This window comes from Drosophila gunungcola, unplaced genomic scaffold, assembly GCF_025200985.1.
Source record: "Drosophila gunungcola strain Sukarami unplaced genomic scaffold, Dgunungcola_SK_2 000001F, whole genome shotgun sequence".
In the NCBI taxonomy this organism is placed as follows: Eukaryota; Metazoa; Arthropoda; class Insecta; order Diptera; family Drosophilidae; genus Drosophila; species Drosophila gunungcola.
The window spans coordinates 17,521,478-17,534,605 of NW_026453197.1; the positions used below are offsets into that span (position 1 = coordinate 17,521,478).

General features: G+C 37.9%; 1 protein-coding gene across 2 annotated transcripts in view; it reads right to left on the reverse strand.

Moving 5' to 3' along the window:
• Positions 1-5,669: 5,669 nt before the first annotated feature.
• The window catches only part of LOC128261194 (protein O-mannosyl-transferase TMTC1), a 53,716-nt gene continuing 46,257 nt past the window's right edge, over positions 5,670-13,128 (reverse strand). Inside the window, exons 7-9 of one of the 2 annotated variants that reach the window (XM_052994750.1) lie at positions 6,523-7,003; positions 6,380-6,464; positions 5,670-6,081 (exon numbers count right to left, since the gene is read on the reverse strand). In XM_052994750.1, coding sequence (XP_052850710.1) covers positions 5,741-6,081; positions 6,380-6,464; positions 6,523-7,003 — 907 coding nt within the window. In that variant the 3' untranslated portion in view covers positions 5,670-5,740. Of the gene's footprint in view, positions 6,082-6,379; positions 6,465-6,522; positions 7,004-13,128 lie in introns of those variants that run through there. The other variant, XR_008268238.1, reaches the window with a different exon arrangement.

A 13,128-nucleotide genomic window follows, 5' to 3' on the forward strand; every position in this document is an offset into this window, starting at 1 on the left:
AAAATTTGAAAGCCAACTTAAGCTGAGCGGGATTTGGCGAATGTGTTTGCCAATGGCTCTGCTCTGTGGAGGTCCTTGGGAGCTTTTGGGATCCCTATTCCTGAATTGGGTAACCAAGAATCGCGAACCATCCGTATTCGTCCGTATCCGTCCGTCTGTTTGGCTGTTTGTGTGTGCTTTGTCTTATTTTCATTTCGCCTTGCTGGTTTTTATTTGTTGTCTGTTATCTATTTGTGTTTACTTTCCCTTCGCCATAAGGCGACAATCGCTGCCATCATCATCACAATCATCATCATTGGCATCCCGACATCACCATTTTGGGGCCTGGGTGCGTGGTAATCCAAGGATGATGATACTCCCCAAACTAAACTAAATCAAAACCGAAATCGAATCGAATTTATTGTCATCTCCATTTTGCGCCTCAGATTATGCCACAGATTCCGTCCTCGGGTTTCAATTTCGGTGTGAACTTTCGCTCTTGGGTTCACAGCAACTCGGAGTTGTTTTTCGCCTTTTTAGATGCTCAGTAATTTCGGATTTAAAGGGTATATTGTGTTATTAACTATAAAAAAATATAAATGCTGAATTACCCATAATTATTAAAATTTGAAAATAAATTGTTTTTATGTTTAATAAATTAAAATAAATAAATAAAAAAGAATGCCACAACTTGGAATTGAGAACTATATTCTGTATTTCTTTGTTTGTTAAAAAATGTTTTGAAATTTCCGCTTTTCAGTTAAAATTAATAAATAATATTGAACACAAGTTGTTGGATTACTTTAAAATTCGTTTCTTAATCAAGAAACTTATACTCGTATTGCAGTATTAGTATATTAGTTATTTTTTTAAAATAATTACCTAATTATTACTAATTTACCATACATAAAATTTGTTTAGTTTATGAATTTAGCTTGTTAGCCTCTTAAAGTAGGACATAAGCTATTTCTAGCTATCTGAAGGATATCCCAAAGTCGACTACAAATCAGTTATTGCTACGGATGATGATTTCGCTTGGCCTGAAGCTACAGGTTATGATGATTGCTGCTGCTCTGTATTTTGTCCTCTGTGCTTTGGTATTTTGTCTGCGTTTTGTTTTTAGATATTCGCCCTCGCAATTTCTGCTGATTGCTGTGTTTTGGAGCAGCTGCAATCAAAAATACATCATTGACGGAGGAGAAGTCCTCCTCTGCCCCAAGTTTTTGCCACCGATTGTGCTGTACTTTAGTGGCAAACTGATGCTGACATGTCGGCTTACCCCAAAAGACTTCACTTTCTCCAGCAATTAGTCTGGGTCAAAGTTAAGTTGCATGTTGCATGCGATTGGGAAAATTAAATTTTCCACCTAATTGTTTCGCAGGGAGGTGTTCGTGCGTTTGGCTTTCCCAGCATTTCCCTCCAGCTCTTCCCACTGACAGGACGAGAAGACCAAGTGTGTGAGTGGATGGCATGTAGAAGCCGCGACTTCAACTGCCAGCTAGTTGGTTTTCCCGACTTTTCCTGCAGCTGGCATTTGCTCCGAATGCCCAGACAGAATCGCTGAAGTTGACAGCGGCAACCCAAATGCACCACCCATCCACCACCCATCCACCGCCCACAAACCCCCTATTTTACCACCCCCTCAACGAACTCCTGCAGTGCGTGTGTGTGTGTGTGGGCGTTGCATTGATTTTATGGGCTTGCACATTTCATCATCACAACTGTTTGTTGCGTCTTCTGATTGCGGCTTACAATGCGTCAGATGCAATCATTTTGTTGCCTGTCTGGTTGCGGTTTTCTGCTGTGGCCACTGCAGCCTACAAATGCATCATTCTGAAAAGGCAGGTATATAAATTACCAAGCGCTTAAATTAATTTACCTATAATTATGTTAGCTTTTTCAACCTGATTCTATAATTACAGCATAAATTTAACAATAAGCATTTGTATTTTTGTGATTATGCTATACAAAATACTTAAATAAAATATTTATAAACCTACATTGATATATATTTTATTTTGATTTTAATTTGTAAGATAAAGAATAGACATTCTAAGCTCGTTTTTTACTTTTTATTATTAAAACCACTTTCTTTTAAATTTATGAAATATTTTTAAAGAAAAAATAATAGGTTTCAACCTGATTTAAAGAGATTTTTTGCACTCAAAAAATTTACAAATTATATTATTTATGGCACTAAGAGCAATTATTTTTTTTTTATTTTGATTTATTGCTTTGCCTGTAAACAAATCCAACAAATTAAGTTGTCAATGTCCCACTTTCATAGTTATTTGCTCTTTTTCTCTTCTTTGACCTGACATATTCTACTCGATTTGTGATGCAAAAAAAAAAAAAGAAAATGGAATATTCAAAATAATAGAAGAACAAAGAAGGGCAAATTTGTTTTTGATAGAAAGTCATGTCAAAAACAATGTCCCAACTATTGTGTGTCATCCTTTTTTGTGCCGTGGCTGCCGAGAGAGGGAGGGGCACTTGAAAATTGCGCCACAGACCCGTTGAGTTCGAGTTGACCCTCATCAAAAGCTAACTAAAAACTTTTCTTTTTACTTTAGTTTTTGTTCCGATTCCCATCCTATCGCTCCCCCGCACAGATATATCTTTGCTGCTACATGTATGTACGGCTATCTCCGTGTGTGTACGATTTTGTTGTTTTTGTCTCCTGGCCAAAGTGGAAAATAAATGGTTCCACAGGATGACCATTTGCGTGGTGTGCACGTACGTATGTGTGCAGTTACAGTTGGGGGTCAATTTTCATAACAGAGTTTCATTTTCCAAATGTTTTCAAACTTAAAATTACAAATAAACAGCAACAAATAAGAAATTTAATATGAGAATTTGTAACGTATTAATTATACATTCATAAAAACATTTTTAAAACGGCTTCGAACTTTTTATTAAAGCAGCTGAAAATATATATTAATTCTAAAATCATTTTATACTTTCTTAATTTTTTATGTATTTATTTTTTTATTCTTATTTAATAAGATGAATGCTAGTATTCTGCCCTGTGCTAAACGTGTCATATATGTTCGTATAAGCGTCTATCCTACCGTGTACGGTCAAAAAGTTGAAAGCCGAGCGTCACTTTTTGCACAATCCGAAACAACAACAACAATATCTGTGGCCAAAACAAAAGTCAAAAGGAAAGTCCAAACAAAAAATCCAATAGAAATTTAAACAGTTTGACGCATTAAATACTCATTGGGCAAGTTGCCGACTTGGATTTTGGCAGTAGGGTGAGTTTTAGGTTGTTTTTTTTTTCGTAGAGGGAAGGGGTGTTATACCAAAACCCACTAACGACTGGGGGAACAATTTTGTGACATACCAAATGGAGCTGGTTATGGTTTGGTGTACAAAATAGTCACGTTCCTAAGTTGTGCAATATTTGCCTATAAAACTTAATTGCAACAGAACTGATATTAAAAATAGAATGATTTTAAGGGTCAGCGTAGAAGGTTTTTAATTAAAAGTTTTGTGCATTTTTGTTAAAACAAATGTTAGCCCAACGAGTTTTATTTCCAGCATAGAATTGAACCATACATGTATGTCTGTATCTTTAATTAAAATCTATAAGTTCGACCTTTTTCCTTGCCTTATTGTGAGAACATTTGGCCATCGTGACTCCTTCTGATCAACTAATACCCACAAATCTGTTGAATGTCAAGGAGCTCAGGTGGTTAAACTTGAATCCCTCGAATCCATATTTAATTATGGAATTGCAGGCCTTCTCAGGGCATTTAACCCCTTTCCTGACTGCCTAGACTTAATTAGGATTCCGTGCTCATCCCGATCATAGTCATAGTCATCATAATCATCGCAGTTCTGTGTTTGGGGCGGCGGTGTCAGAAGTGCCACTTCATCAGTCAGTATCGAGGCTACCACAAGACCACAGCCTCGGGGAGTTATACGCGCCAACTGTTTTCCAACTTCCCGCCCAAACATACACTACAAAAATATGGATAAGACTTTACTTTTACCTAACAAGGTACAAGAAATTATTAAACAGTTTAAAAAATATTTATTTAGTAAATAGTTTGACAGTTGAAAACTCCTGTATGTTTTTCTTATTGCGAGTAGATTTACCAATCACTCAAAATAAGAACTTTGTTTGTATAACAACTATAACATTAAATTCATAAAGAACATTTATTATTTAATTATTAAAGAAATGGCATATTATGATATAATATAAAACATAATTTTGTTGGTATAAATATATATATATATATATATATGTATTCCCTTCAAGTATTCTTAGATTTTGGTATGGTATGAGATTTTTTGGTATATATTATATAACCAAAGTATTAATTTTAATATTTAGACTTTAAAAATGATTTTATATCATCAAACATTTTTCAGTAATTTCTGTTTTATATTTATTAAATTTTAAATGGGGCTTACAAAGCTGTTCAATGGATTTATAAATATTAAACAAATTTTATTTAAATAAATTGACTGAATATGAATTTTTATATAATAAACATTTTTTGTACAACCCCTTTTGTTTTAAGTGCAGTTTATTAAAGGGGTGCCCAGTGATGGGAACCAGTCGGTTATGTTTCTGGGATTTTGGGCATGGCAGGGGAGGAGTTTGTGTATGTTTTGGGGCTACTCCCCATTGTTTGCACTCCCGACTGAGGGCCCAAAGGCGATCCGCAGATTTCGTGGGACGTGTGTGTGTTTGGGTCTGTTGGTCTGTGGGTCTATGGGGTTTTTGGTGGATTTACTCGAGGGCATCTGCTCGGCTTAGCGCTAAAATGTGTGCCTACCTGGGACTAACTGGGCCCCCTGCACACCTGTCATATTCTGGTAGCCAGGCATGCATGTGTGTGTGTATGTATATGCTGCTGATGGAATTTTAATTAAATACTCGGGTGTCTATGTTAATTTATATGCGCATATGCTTAGCCAGCCAGCCAGTCTTGGCCTGGGTCTGGGTCTGTTCCTGGTCCTGGGCAATTCCATTTTCCGTTTTGTGTTCTGCGTTTTCCACATTGATATGACAGACTATGGGAACGAGAATGAGGACTCACCTTTGAAGTGGCTGCGCATGTTTGTGATTAAGAGCTTTTTGGGGCCCTCGCGTCCTGCTTCCTTAACTCAGTTTCATTGTTTAAAATTTAATTATAATTTAATGCTTAGTAAGCACTATTTCTCGCATGAAGTTCTCCGCCTTTTCTTCCCCTTTCTGGTTGCTGCGGTTTGGTTTTCCACTTGATATTATCACGTCGCCGACTGTCTGTCTGTCTGACTGCCTTACCCACTCAAAATTGAGGACCTTTGGCTTTGTCTATATACCTCTGTTTTCGATTCCCTTCAAGTTCCTTGGTTTCATCGGGCCTTTGTCTGCGTTCTCTGTCCCCGTCACCAGGCTCCCTTTTAAAGATGAAACCCAAAATAACTTGATATGGAATTAATTCGCTGCGTGGGTTTGGCTTTCTGGAATTTGCGGCGGCAACAGATTGGCATTTTCACATCATGCTGGCTTTACTAATTGTGTTTCATAGGAATGCGCTTAAAATTTTCGTATTCATTCCATTCATTTGTGCAAAATCATTATAACATATATTCAGTAATATTATAGGTTTACTAAAATTTAAATGAAAAATGCTTTTCAATGATTATATATTTATTTTTAAAAAATATATTGACATTGCTGTCAATCATTTGATAATCTCTCTCTCCTATCTACAATTTATTATAGCCTACATCCTTAACAAGTGTGTGTATTGGTGGCTCATTCATTGGTGTCCAAATGCAGATTCATCTTGGCCAGATTGGCTCTGCTGATGGCATGTCCTGGCTGAAGTTCCAAAGCTCGGTGATAGCATTCCACAGCATCCTTTCGGAGGCCACGCATCTGCAGGATTGCACCCAAATTGGCATGGGCATGAGCTGCCAGCGGTTGCAGGGTGACTGCCTTTCGATACCACAGCTCCGCTTCGGCCAGGCGGTTCAGCAGACGCAGTGCATCCGCTACACAGGATTGCAGGGTGTAATCGTGGGGCGCCAAGGCAGCGGCTCGCAATCGAAGGCTGAGTGCCTCATGATGGCGATCCTGTTGCTCTAGAAAATCAGCTGGAATGGTATAAATATATCAGTAAAGTAATAATCAATGAACATTGAAAATAAATTAAATTTGAATAATTGTAAAAGCACAGGGAAATGATAAATTGATTTGAGTTTTAATTATAATGAAGCAATCAGTAAAAAACGAATATCTAATAATTTGAATAGTTTTTGCCTTAATATATATTGAATCAATAATAAAACGAATATCTCATCGTTTGAATATTTTCCTGCCTTAAGTCATAATAAACTAATTGTAACTATGGACAAGACCTATCAATATGTTTAATTAGTTTACTATTCTTACCATAATGGTGATGGGAGCTGACCTCCAGAGGCGCCAGCTGCAGGGCTCTTTTGAACCAGGACTCGGCCTCAGCCAGGCGACTGCCCTGTGGGTTCAATAAAATATTATTAAATTGTTATTTAGCTTGCAGTTTCGCAACTTACATTTCTAGCCAGAGTTTGGCCATGGGTCACGTAGGCTGCTCCCTGTTCCGGCTGGAGTTGCAGGGCCAATCTCTGCTGATGCTCGGCCTCATCCCAATTTTGCAGCTCCGCATGGATTTCCCCCAGACGCAGGTGCAGCACTGCCCTCTGCTTTTGAGGCAGAAAAGCCAGAGCATTTAGGGATTCGCTCAGCATCGATGCAGCTTCCTGCAGTCTTCCTTCGGAGCGGTAAAGGCCACTCAGTTGCAGGTAGCAGGTGCAGCGTGCCTCCTCGTGGGCCCCTCGATCCCGCACCCCGTGTCCCTTCAGACGAGCTCCAATCCGCAGCACCGCGATGGCTTCTTGTCGATGGTCGCCCAGGGACATCAGGGAAATGCCTAGATTCAAATATGCCACCGCCAGTTGGGGACGCAGTTCGATGGCCCTGCGATAGCATGGCACAGCTGAGCTGAAGTTTAGTTGCTTCTGGTGCACCACGCCTCTAAATTTTGAAAAAAATATTTGTAAAATTTATAATTATATAATATTTATACAAATAATACTTTTCAGTAAGAATAGTAAGCCATTTGACATTCCAAAATGGGTGTTTTTTATGTTATCTTTATAAAACCTTGGAATGAAATTAATATTTATTATATAGGAAATTGTTAAAAGAATTGCTTAAAATATAAAATACTTTTTCTAAAGGATTTGGCTTATGCATAGAACAAATCTTTTCCAATTCAAAGCTCAAAACGTATTTCAGTAGTTTGATTTTATTTCAAACTAATTAAAATCACTAAAACAATAAATCCTTTGTTCTCTTTGTCAATTCTGAATCCTTCTTTGACCTTTCAAATATTAAATTTCTACCCAAAGCTACTTAAAATACTAAGTTTTGCACAATTGAAAACAAGCCATTCTTTGAATTTTTTTTTACAGGCAAACAATGCACTCGAATTTCCAAGGAAATTCACTTTTGGGAACATCCTTCATAGTTCTTTGCCCTTCAGTAAAGAGGAATCATGGCGAAAAATTGTTTAAAAAAATATGCAAAACGTGAAAAGAAAATCTGGGAAAGCGAAGTTACTTAGCTTGACGGGCTGCACATTAAAAAAAAAATTGTTTTGGAAGTAAATTAACTTTGCGTTTGCTTTGCTACGTTTTCACGGGCTAATTGCAAAATGCTGACCTTCAAGTTGATTTTGGCCAGCTTCATTTAATCAACGGACAGCATTGAGCCAACTTTTTGTATATTTTCCCAGTTAACAAACAAATATCCCGCACATATGCATATATACATAGATCAGTTGTCGTCTGGTGGTTATCCATACATCCACGAATGTCTGGGGAACCCCCCTCCCAATATAAACACAAAGCTTCGCCGGATCGTATGCATGGATAAGTGATTCTAAATAAAGGCAGCGTTTTGTTTGCAGCATTCCAAAAGAATGTAACGTTGCAAAACATTACAGAATAAACCCCAGCCCAGATTGCTCCTGAAAACCAGCCACATCTGCAGTTGCAACGAAATAATTCAAACAAAACGGCGCGCTAGCTCTGAAATTTGTGTTGAGTAGCGACAAGGCTATAAAATCAACAAGAGGGCCGATTGTAAAAACTTTGGATTTTGACGAAAAGCAGCTTTAATCTTGACCTATATGCGACAAATGAAATACATGTTTGCATTAGTGTGCTTGAGAATTTTAAATCTGGAAAAGGAATTTATGCAGCAATGTATATTTGAGTTGCTGCTTAGTAAAAAATCTTGGAAACTCCTTTTTGTGGTTTAAGGTCTTGGGACTTTTACCAACTTTACCTTAACAAATGGCTTGAAATCACCTTAAAAATAAGTTTTATATTAATTATGTATTTGACTGGCCATTGAGTTTACAAATATCTAATAATAAAAACTCATTTGAATGTTTTTCGACTAGATAAAACAAATGCGGAAACCTTATTGAAAAAACAGACATATTTGCATTGTTATCCTTAGATGACTTTTAATATAGAAACTTTTCCTAAGCCACCCCAATTTTTATACAACCAATTTGCATATCGAACCCTTTGGCCTCACCGATTAGCTTTTCCACCAGATACTAGACTTTGGAGTGGGTGTGTGCAAACTTTTCAATAAACACTCGCATATGCCGCCGCATGCAGGACTGAATTTGTTTAAATTTTATTTTCGAATGAGCAGACACAATTTCATTCCCGATTTTTCCCCACATTTGTATGCTGCTGCAGTTGGGGTTGCAAAAAAAAAAGAAAAAAAAAAAGGAAAAAAGAGGTGCATGTATATAAAACAACCAACAAATGGAGCCAAGTGAATGCATGCGAATTGCAGCCAAACAACGCATGGATTTGCTCAACTGAATATTGAGTATTCTATTTTATACTATTCCATTCGTGCCAAAAGAAATACAAACCGTGTTGTTTTATTTATTTTTTGTTTTTTTCTTTGTGCAGGTAAGCAAACAGCAAGTGAAAGAAAATAAAACGAGCAGAAGGAGTGAAAACGAGAAATCGAATTATACAGCTCAGTGATTTTTTGGTTTTGGTGTTTGGCTGCCTGTTACTTTGACTTTCCATCACAACCACCCATTACCCCAACACCCATCATCCAGCACCCATCATCCAACACTCAACTTATCCTTTTGCTGTGGCATTTTGCAGCTAAAAATCAGAGCAGCCTCGCTCGCTCGGCACAGCAGTAGGTACAACAAATCCCTGACAGTTGACTGGCGCAGCAGAAACGGCAGCAACTAGAAGCAACTAAAAGAAGCAAGGAGCAACAGGATCCATCCTTGGATGGATGCTTTATGTTCCGGGCTGGGTGGCATGGTGGCACGTGGCGGGATCTGAAAATCCGTAGCCACAGGGCACAAGGTGCCGGCTAGAGATATCCCGGCTATTGATGGCTTACGAGTAAATAATGTACAAACAGCTGCTTATCCGCGACGCACTGCCACCCCGCACACTTCCTTCTTTGGCTGCTTTTCTGGGGTTGAAGGGCACGGGCATGGGGTCGGGCACCCACCCACCTGGCATTGATTTTCGATTAGAAAACGGAAAATGCTGCCACACCGCCAACACCGCCCAGCCATCAAAATTTCACAGCTTGGCAAGTCCTTAAAGCTTTCATTATGTAAATGTTTCAATATCCACTTCTGACTTTTAGATAAGCTAGGGCACACTCTGGGAGAAACTTAAAAAATATTGCAGGCATACACATTTTTAATAATGAAGTTTAGAATAGTTTATATTCCGTATTAAATTTCTAGGTACGATAATAATTTGGTATATCTGATACTCAAACAAATTTCATTTAAATTCTTGTTCGATGTTATATATAAAACCATAAAGGAATTCTAAGAAACTTTCTACATTTTTTTAAAGCATTACATGTAAGTAAAGTACAAATATATCAAATAAAAGTCGGATCAAACCCATTTTAAAATAATGTTGATTAACTTGATAATGATAGCTGTTTTATATATTTTAAGTGTTCCCGTCTCGTGAGGAATAATTTTAAGCAAACTACAAAATGATTATAAACTATAAAGTTATAGAATACAATTTTATTATGAATTATTTTAACAATGCCTTTTTTTAATTTTAAAATTTCGAATTTTGCCTAGTGTAACTAAGACAGAGGCCATGAAAAAGAGGCTGTTGTCATTGCAATCTGGAAGTGGACAAGGCAAAAATTCAATCAAACAACTTTTCGATAAGCTGCAAAGGCGAAGCAACGCAGGCCGTTGAATTGAAGGGAAAGTGGGCTAGAAAAGCATTTTAAACTTTTACGGCACTAAAATGAAATCTCTGGCCGGGCTTCACATCACTTTGGACTTGGTCAGAGGCCAATGTGCCAGCGGCTAGGGATCCGGACTCGGCACTCCGCGCTTCGCACTCCGGATTCCAGAGTCACTCACCCACTGAGCCGGCCATCGTCTCGTGTATCGTTTTGAGCAAAGTTAATAACCTGCAGGCGAGCGAAGCCTTAGCAGTTATGAAGTTCGCGCTTTGCTTTTATGTCATTGACATTATATGAAATTTTATCTAAGCCGTCAACAGTTGTATTTCCTTTCAGCTCCTCGCTTGGCTTTTTCGTATTTTAACAAGGGACTTTCCAGAGGATTATAAAGGATATGAAAGAAGCTTGTAAAAAGGTTTTAAAAATATTAAGATTGCCTATGAAATTAGATTTTAAAGAAATTTATTTTAAAAATTAAAAATATGGCTTAAGATATATCATTTTAAGAGCTGGTCTTAAAATATTTCCTACGACTCCTTAAAATTATTAGTGTAAAATTGATAAAACATAAAGTGATATTATAAAATATAACACTCAGTTTTTATCGCACTAAAACGAATTCATATTAAGTTTTTCATAACTTTTAAAGCTGTTGCTTAAAGCTTCTTTAATAATCTGTTGGTTGTCAATTTAACAGTTTCCTGTATTGGTTTTCTCTTTGCGGCAATACATTTATTTTTCACGTTTCATCGAGCAATAAATAAAATACATTTTATAATCCTCATTCACTTATTGTTAGAAAATTGAGAGAGCCGTAAAAATATACACTTCCCAATGGCCAAATAAAAAAAAATCTTCTTAAAAATAATCATCAATATGAGCATTAATGTTACAGTCTCCCATAAGCTGATAATCCCCTCGTATATAAACACATCCCCACAAATCATAAGCAGTTTAAAGAGGCTTTTTGTGCGCCATCACGAGTAAAACAAAACGCTCTGGTTAAATATTTATTTAAATGAGGAAAAACTAAGGAATTACTGCATATTGGGCTTCCATGGAAACAAAGCGCTTAATGCACTCACGGAGTTAACTGCCCCCCGAATGTTTTCCCCTGCCCAGTTTACCATAGTTTTAGCATTCACTTTTCCGGAATGAAGGCAATTCGGCGGAGAACGATTACGGCATTCATGAATGAGGTAGCTCGAGATTCCGTATCCCGAGCTGCTGCCATTGTCCGTGGATCTCGGGAGTTCTCAGCAATTATTTGTATTGGGCTCCTCTACAGCAGAGTTTTATTCTTTCTACCCGCCCCCCAGAGGGAAAAGCTGGAAAAATGACTTGGCAAGCGAGCGAAAAGGGATTTACCTACAATTTGCCAAAGAAGCAAAGCGAAAGGATTTATTTCGTGCGTCTTTTGCCCTCCTTTTTTGGAGCGTAAAGCCTATTATGTCAAACACAATAATCAACAACAAGCGGCAAGGCGACAGCAGCACCAGAGGCAGCAACAATAGTGACAACAGGGCGTATGAGCAACGGCTGCTTGCTAGTCTCTGCAAGGACATGGGGCGATTGGGGCGAGCGTGTGAGGAGCTCGAGGAGCGGCCACCAGTGGAAATGACGTCCTGCATATTCAAAAGGAGTGCACCAGTCTGGACACCAAGTCAACAGTGGTTGGAATGGGAGAAAATTAGGAAAAGCTATTTTGAAACTAATAAAATTTCGATTATTTGCATAACTTTCTTTTCTTTTAACTCAAAACTATGGGGAAATTATCAAAAATTCGGGAGAAGGAATTGTTAATTTTGAAAGCAATTTTTTTATAACAATTCTCTTTTTTTAGAAGATGTTTTATGAACTAACTTACTTTTGAATGTTGGTTTTTAATCCTGAAAGTTGACAAATTCCTAAAGGTTTTTATTTTTGTTGTCAGTTTTTCTATCGGAAGCTTTAGCCATTTAATATGAGTTAATATTGTTTTCCCATCATTAATTGCAATATTAATTGAATTCCTCATTAACTTGCCATGTTTTTTGGCAAGCCTTTCCGCTTTTCTGCCCAGGGTGCCCTTCGATGCCACGTCGAGTGCTATTCGTTAAGCGTTGGCATGTTTGCGCTTCTCTCGTAATGCATACCACTGCCATGGGTTTCTCCAGCTTCATCTCCTTCCCTATTTGCCCAAAACCCATGGGAAAATGGGGAGTTTAAGGAGTTTCAGAAGTATGAGAAGGAGGAGGACACAGTCTGGACCCAGCGTTCTCAGTTGGCGGTCGCCGTTAGCGTCGATGCAACGGGGCAAATTGCACTATGACTATCCAAAGCTGGCTCTCGAGTGTGCCTGCTATATGTCCAATGTGGAGTAGTGTCATTGGCCCCGGAAAATGGGGAAAATCGTGGAAAAAGGAGGAGGAGGAGGAGGAGGATAAGCAGGATGCCGACGTCATGCGTCAGCAGTTTTATTTTCTCATATTGTTGCATCAAGTGCAGCTTGTAAGCAGAAATGCCAATTTCTCTTTTGTTGTTACTATTTTTCCATTCCCATTCCCATTCCCTTTTCCATTTCCATTCCCATTCCCATAGCAATAGCAGATATGTTATTGTTGATATGCTTGTATAGGACATTATACATGTCGGAGCTGTTGTTTATTTATTGTGTTAGACAAGCGAAATGGTTTCGCAATACCGAGGAATGCAATTGTCGCAGCTGCTGTTTTATTGCATTGATGTACGCTTGATGTACGTGTTGGACTTTGTCGGGAATAGATCGCAGACAAAATAGATAACATAAATCTGCTTATAAACTAGGAGGTCTAACTGAAAAATATATGGGTTTAAGGATGTTTTGTAAAGCATCACATAAAACTTTCTAA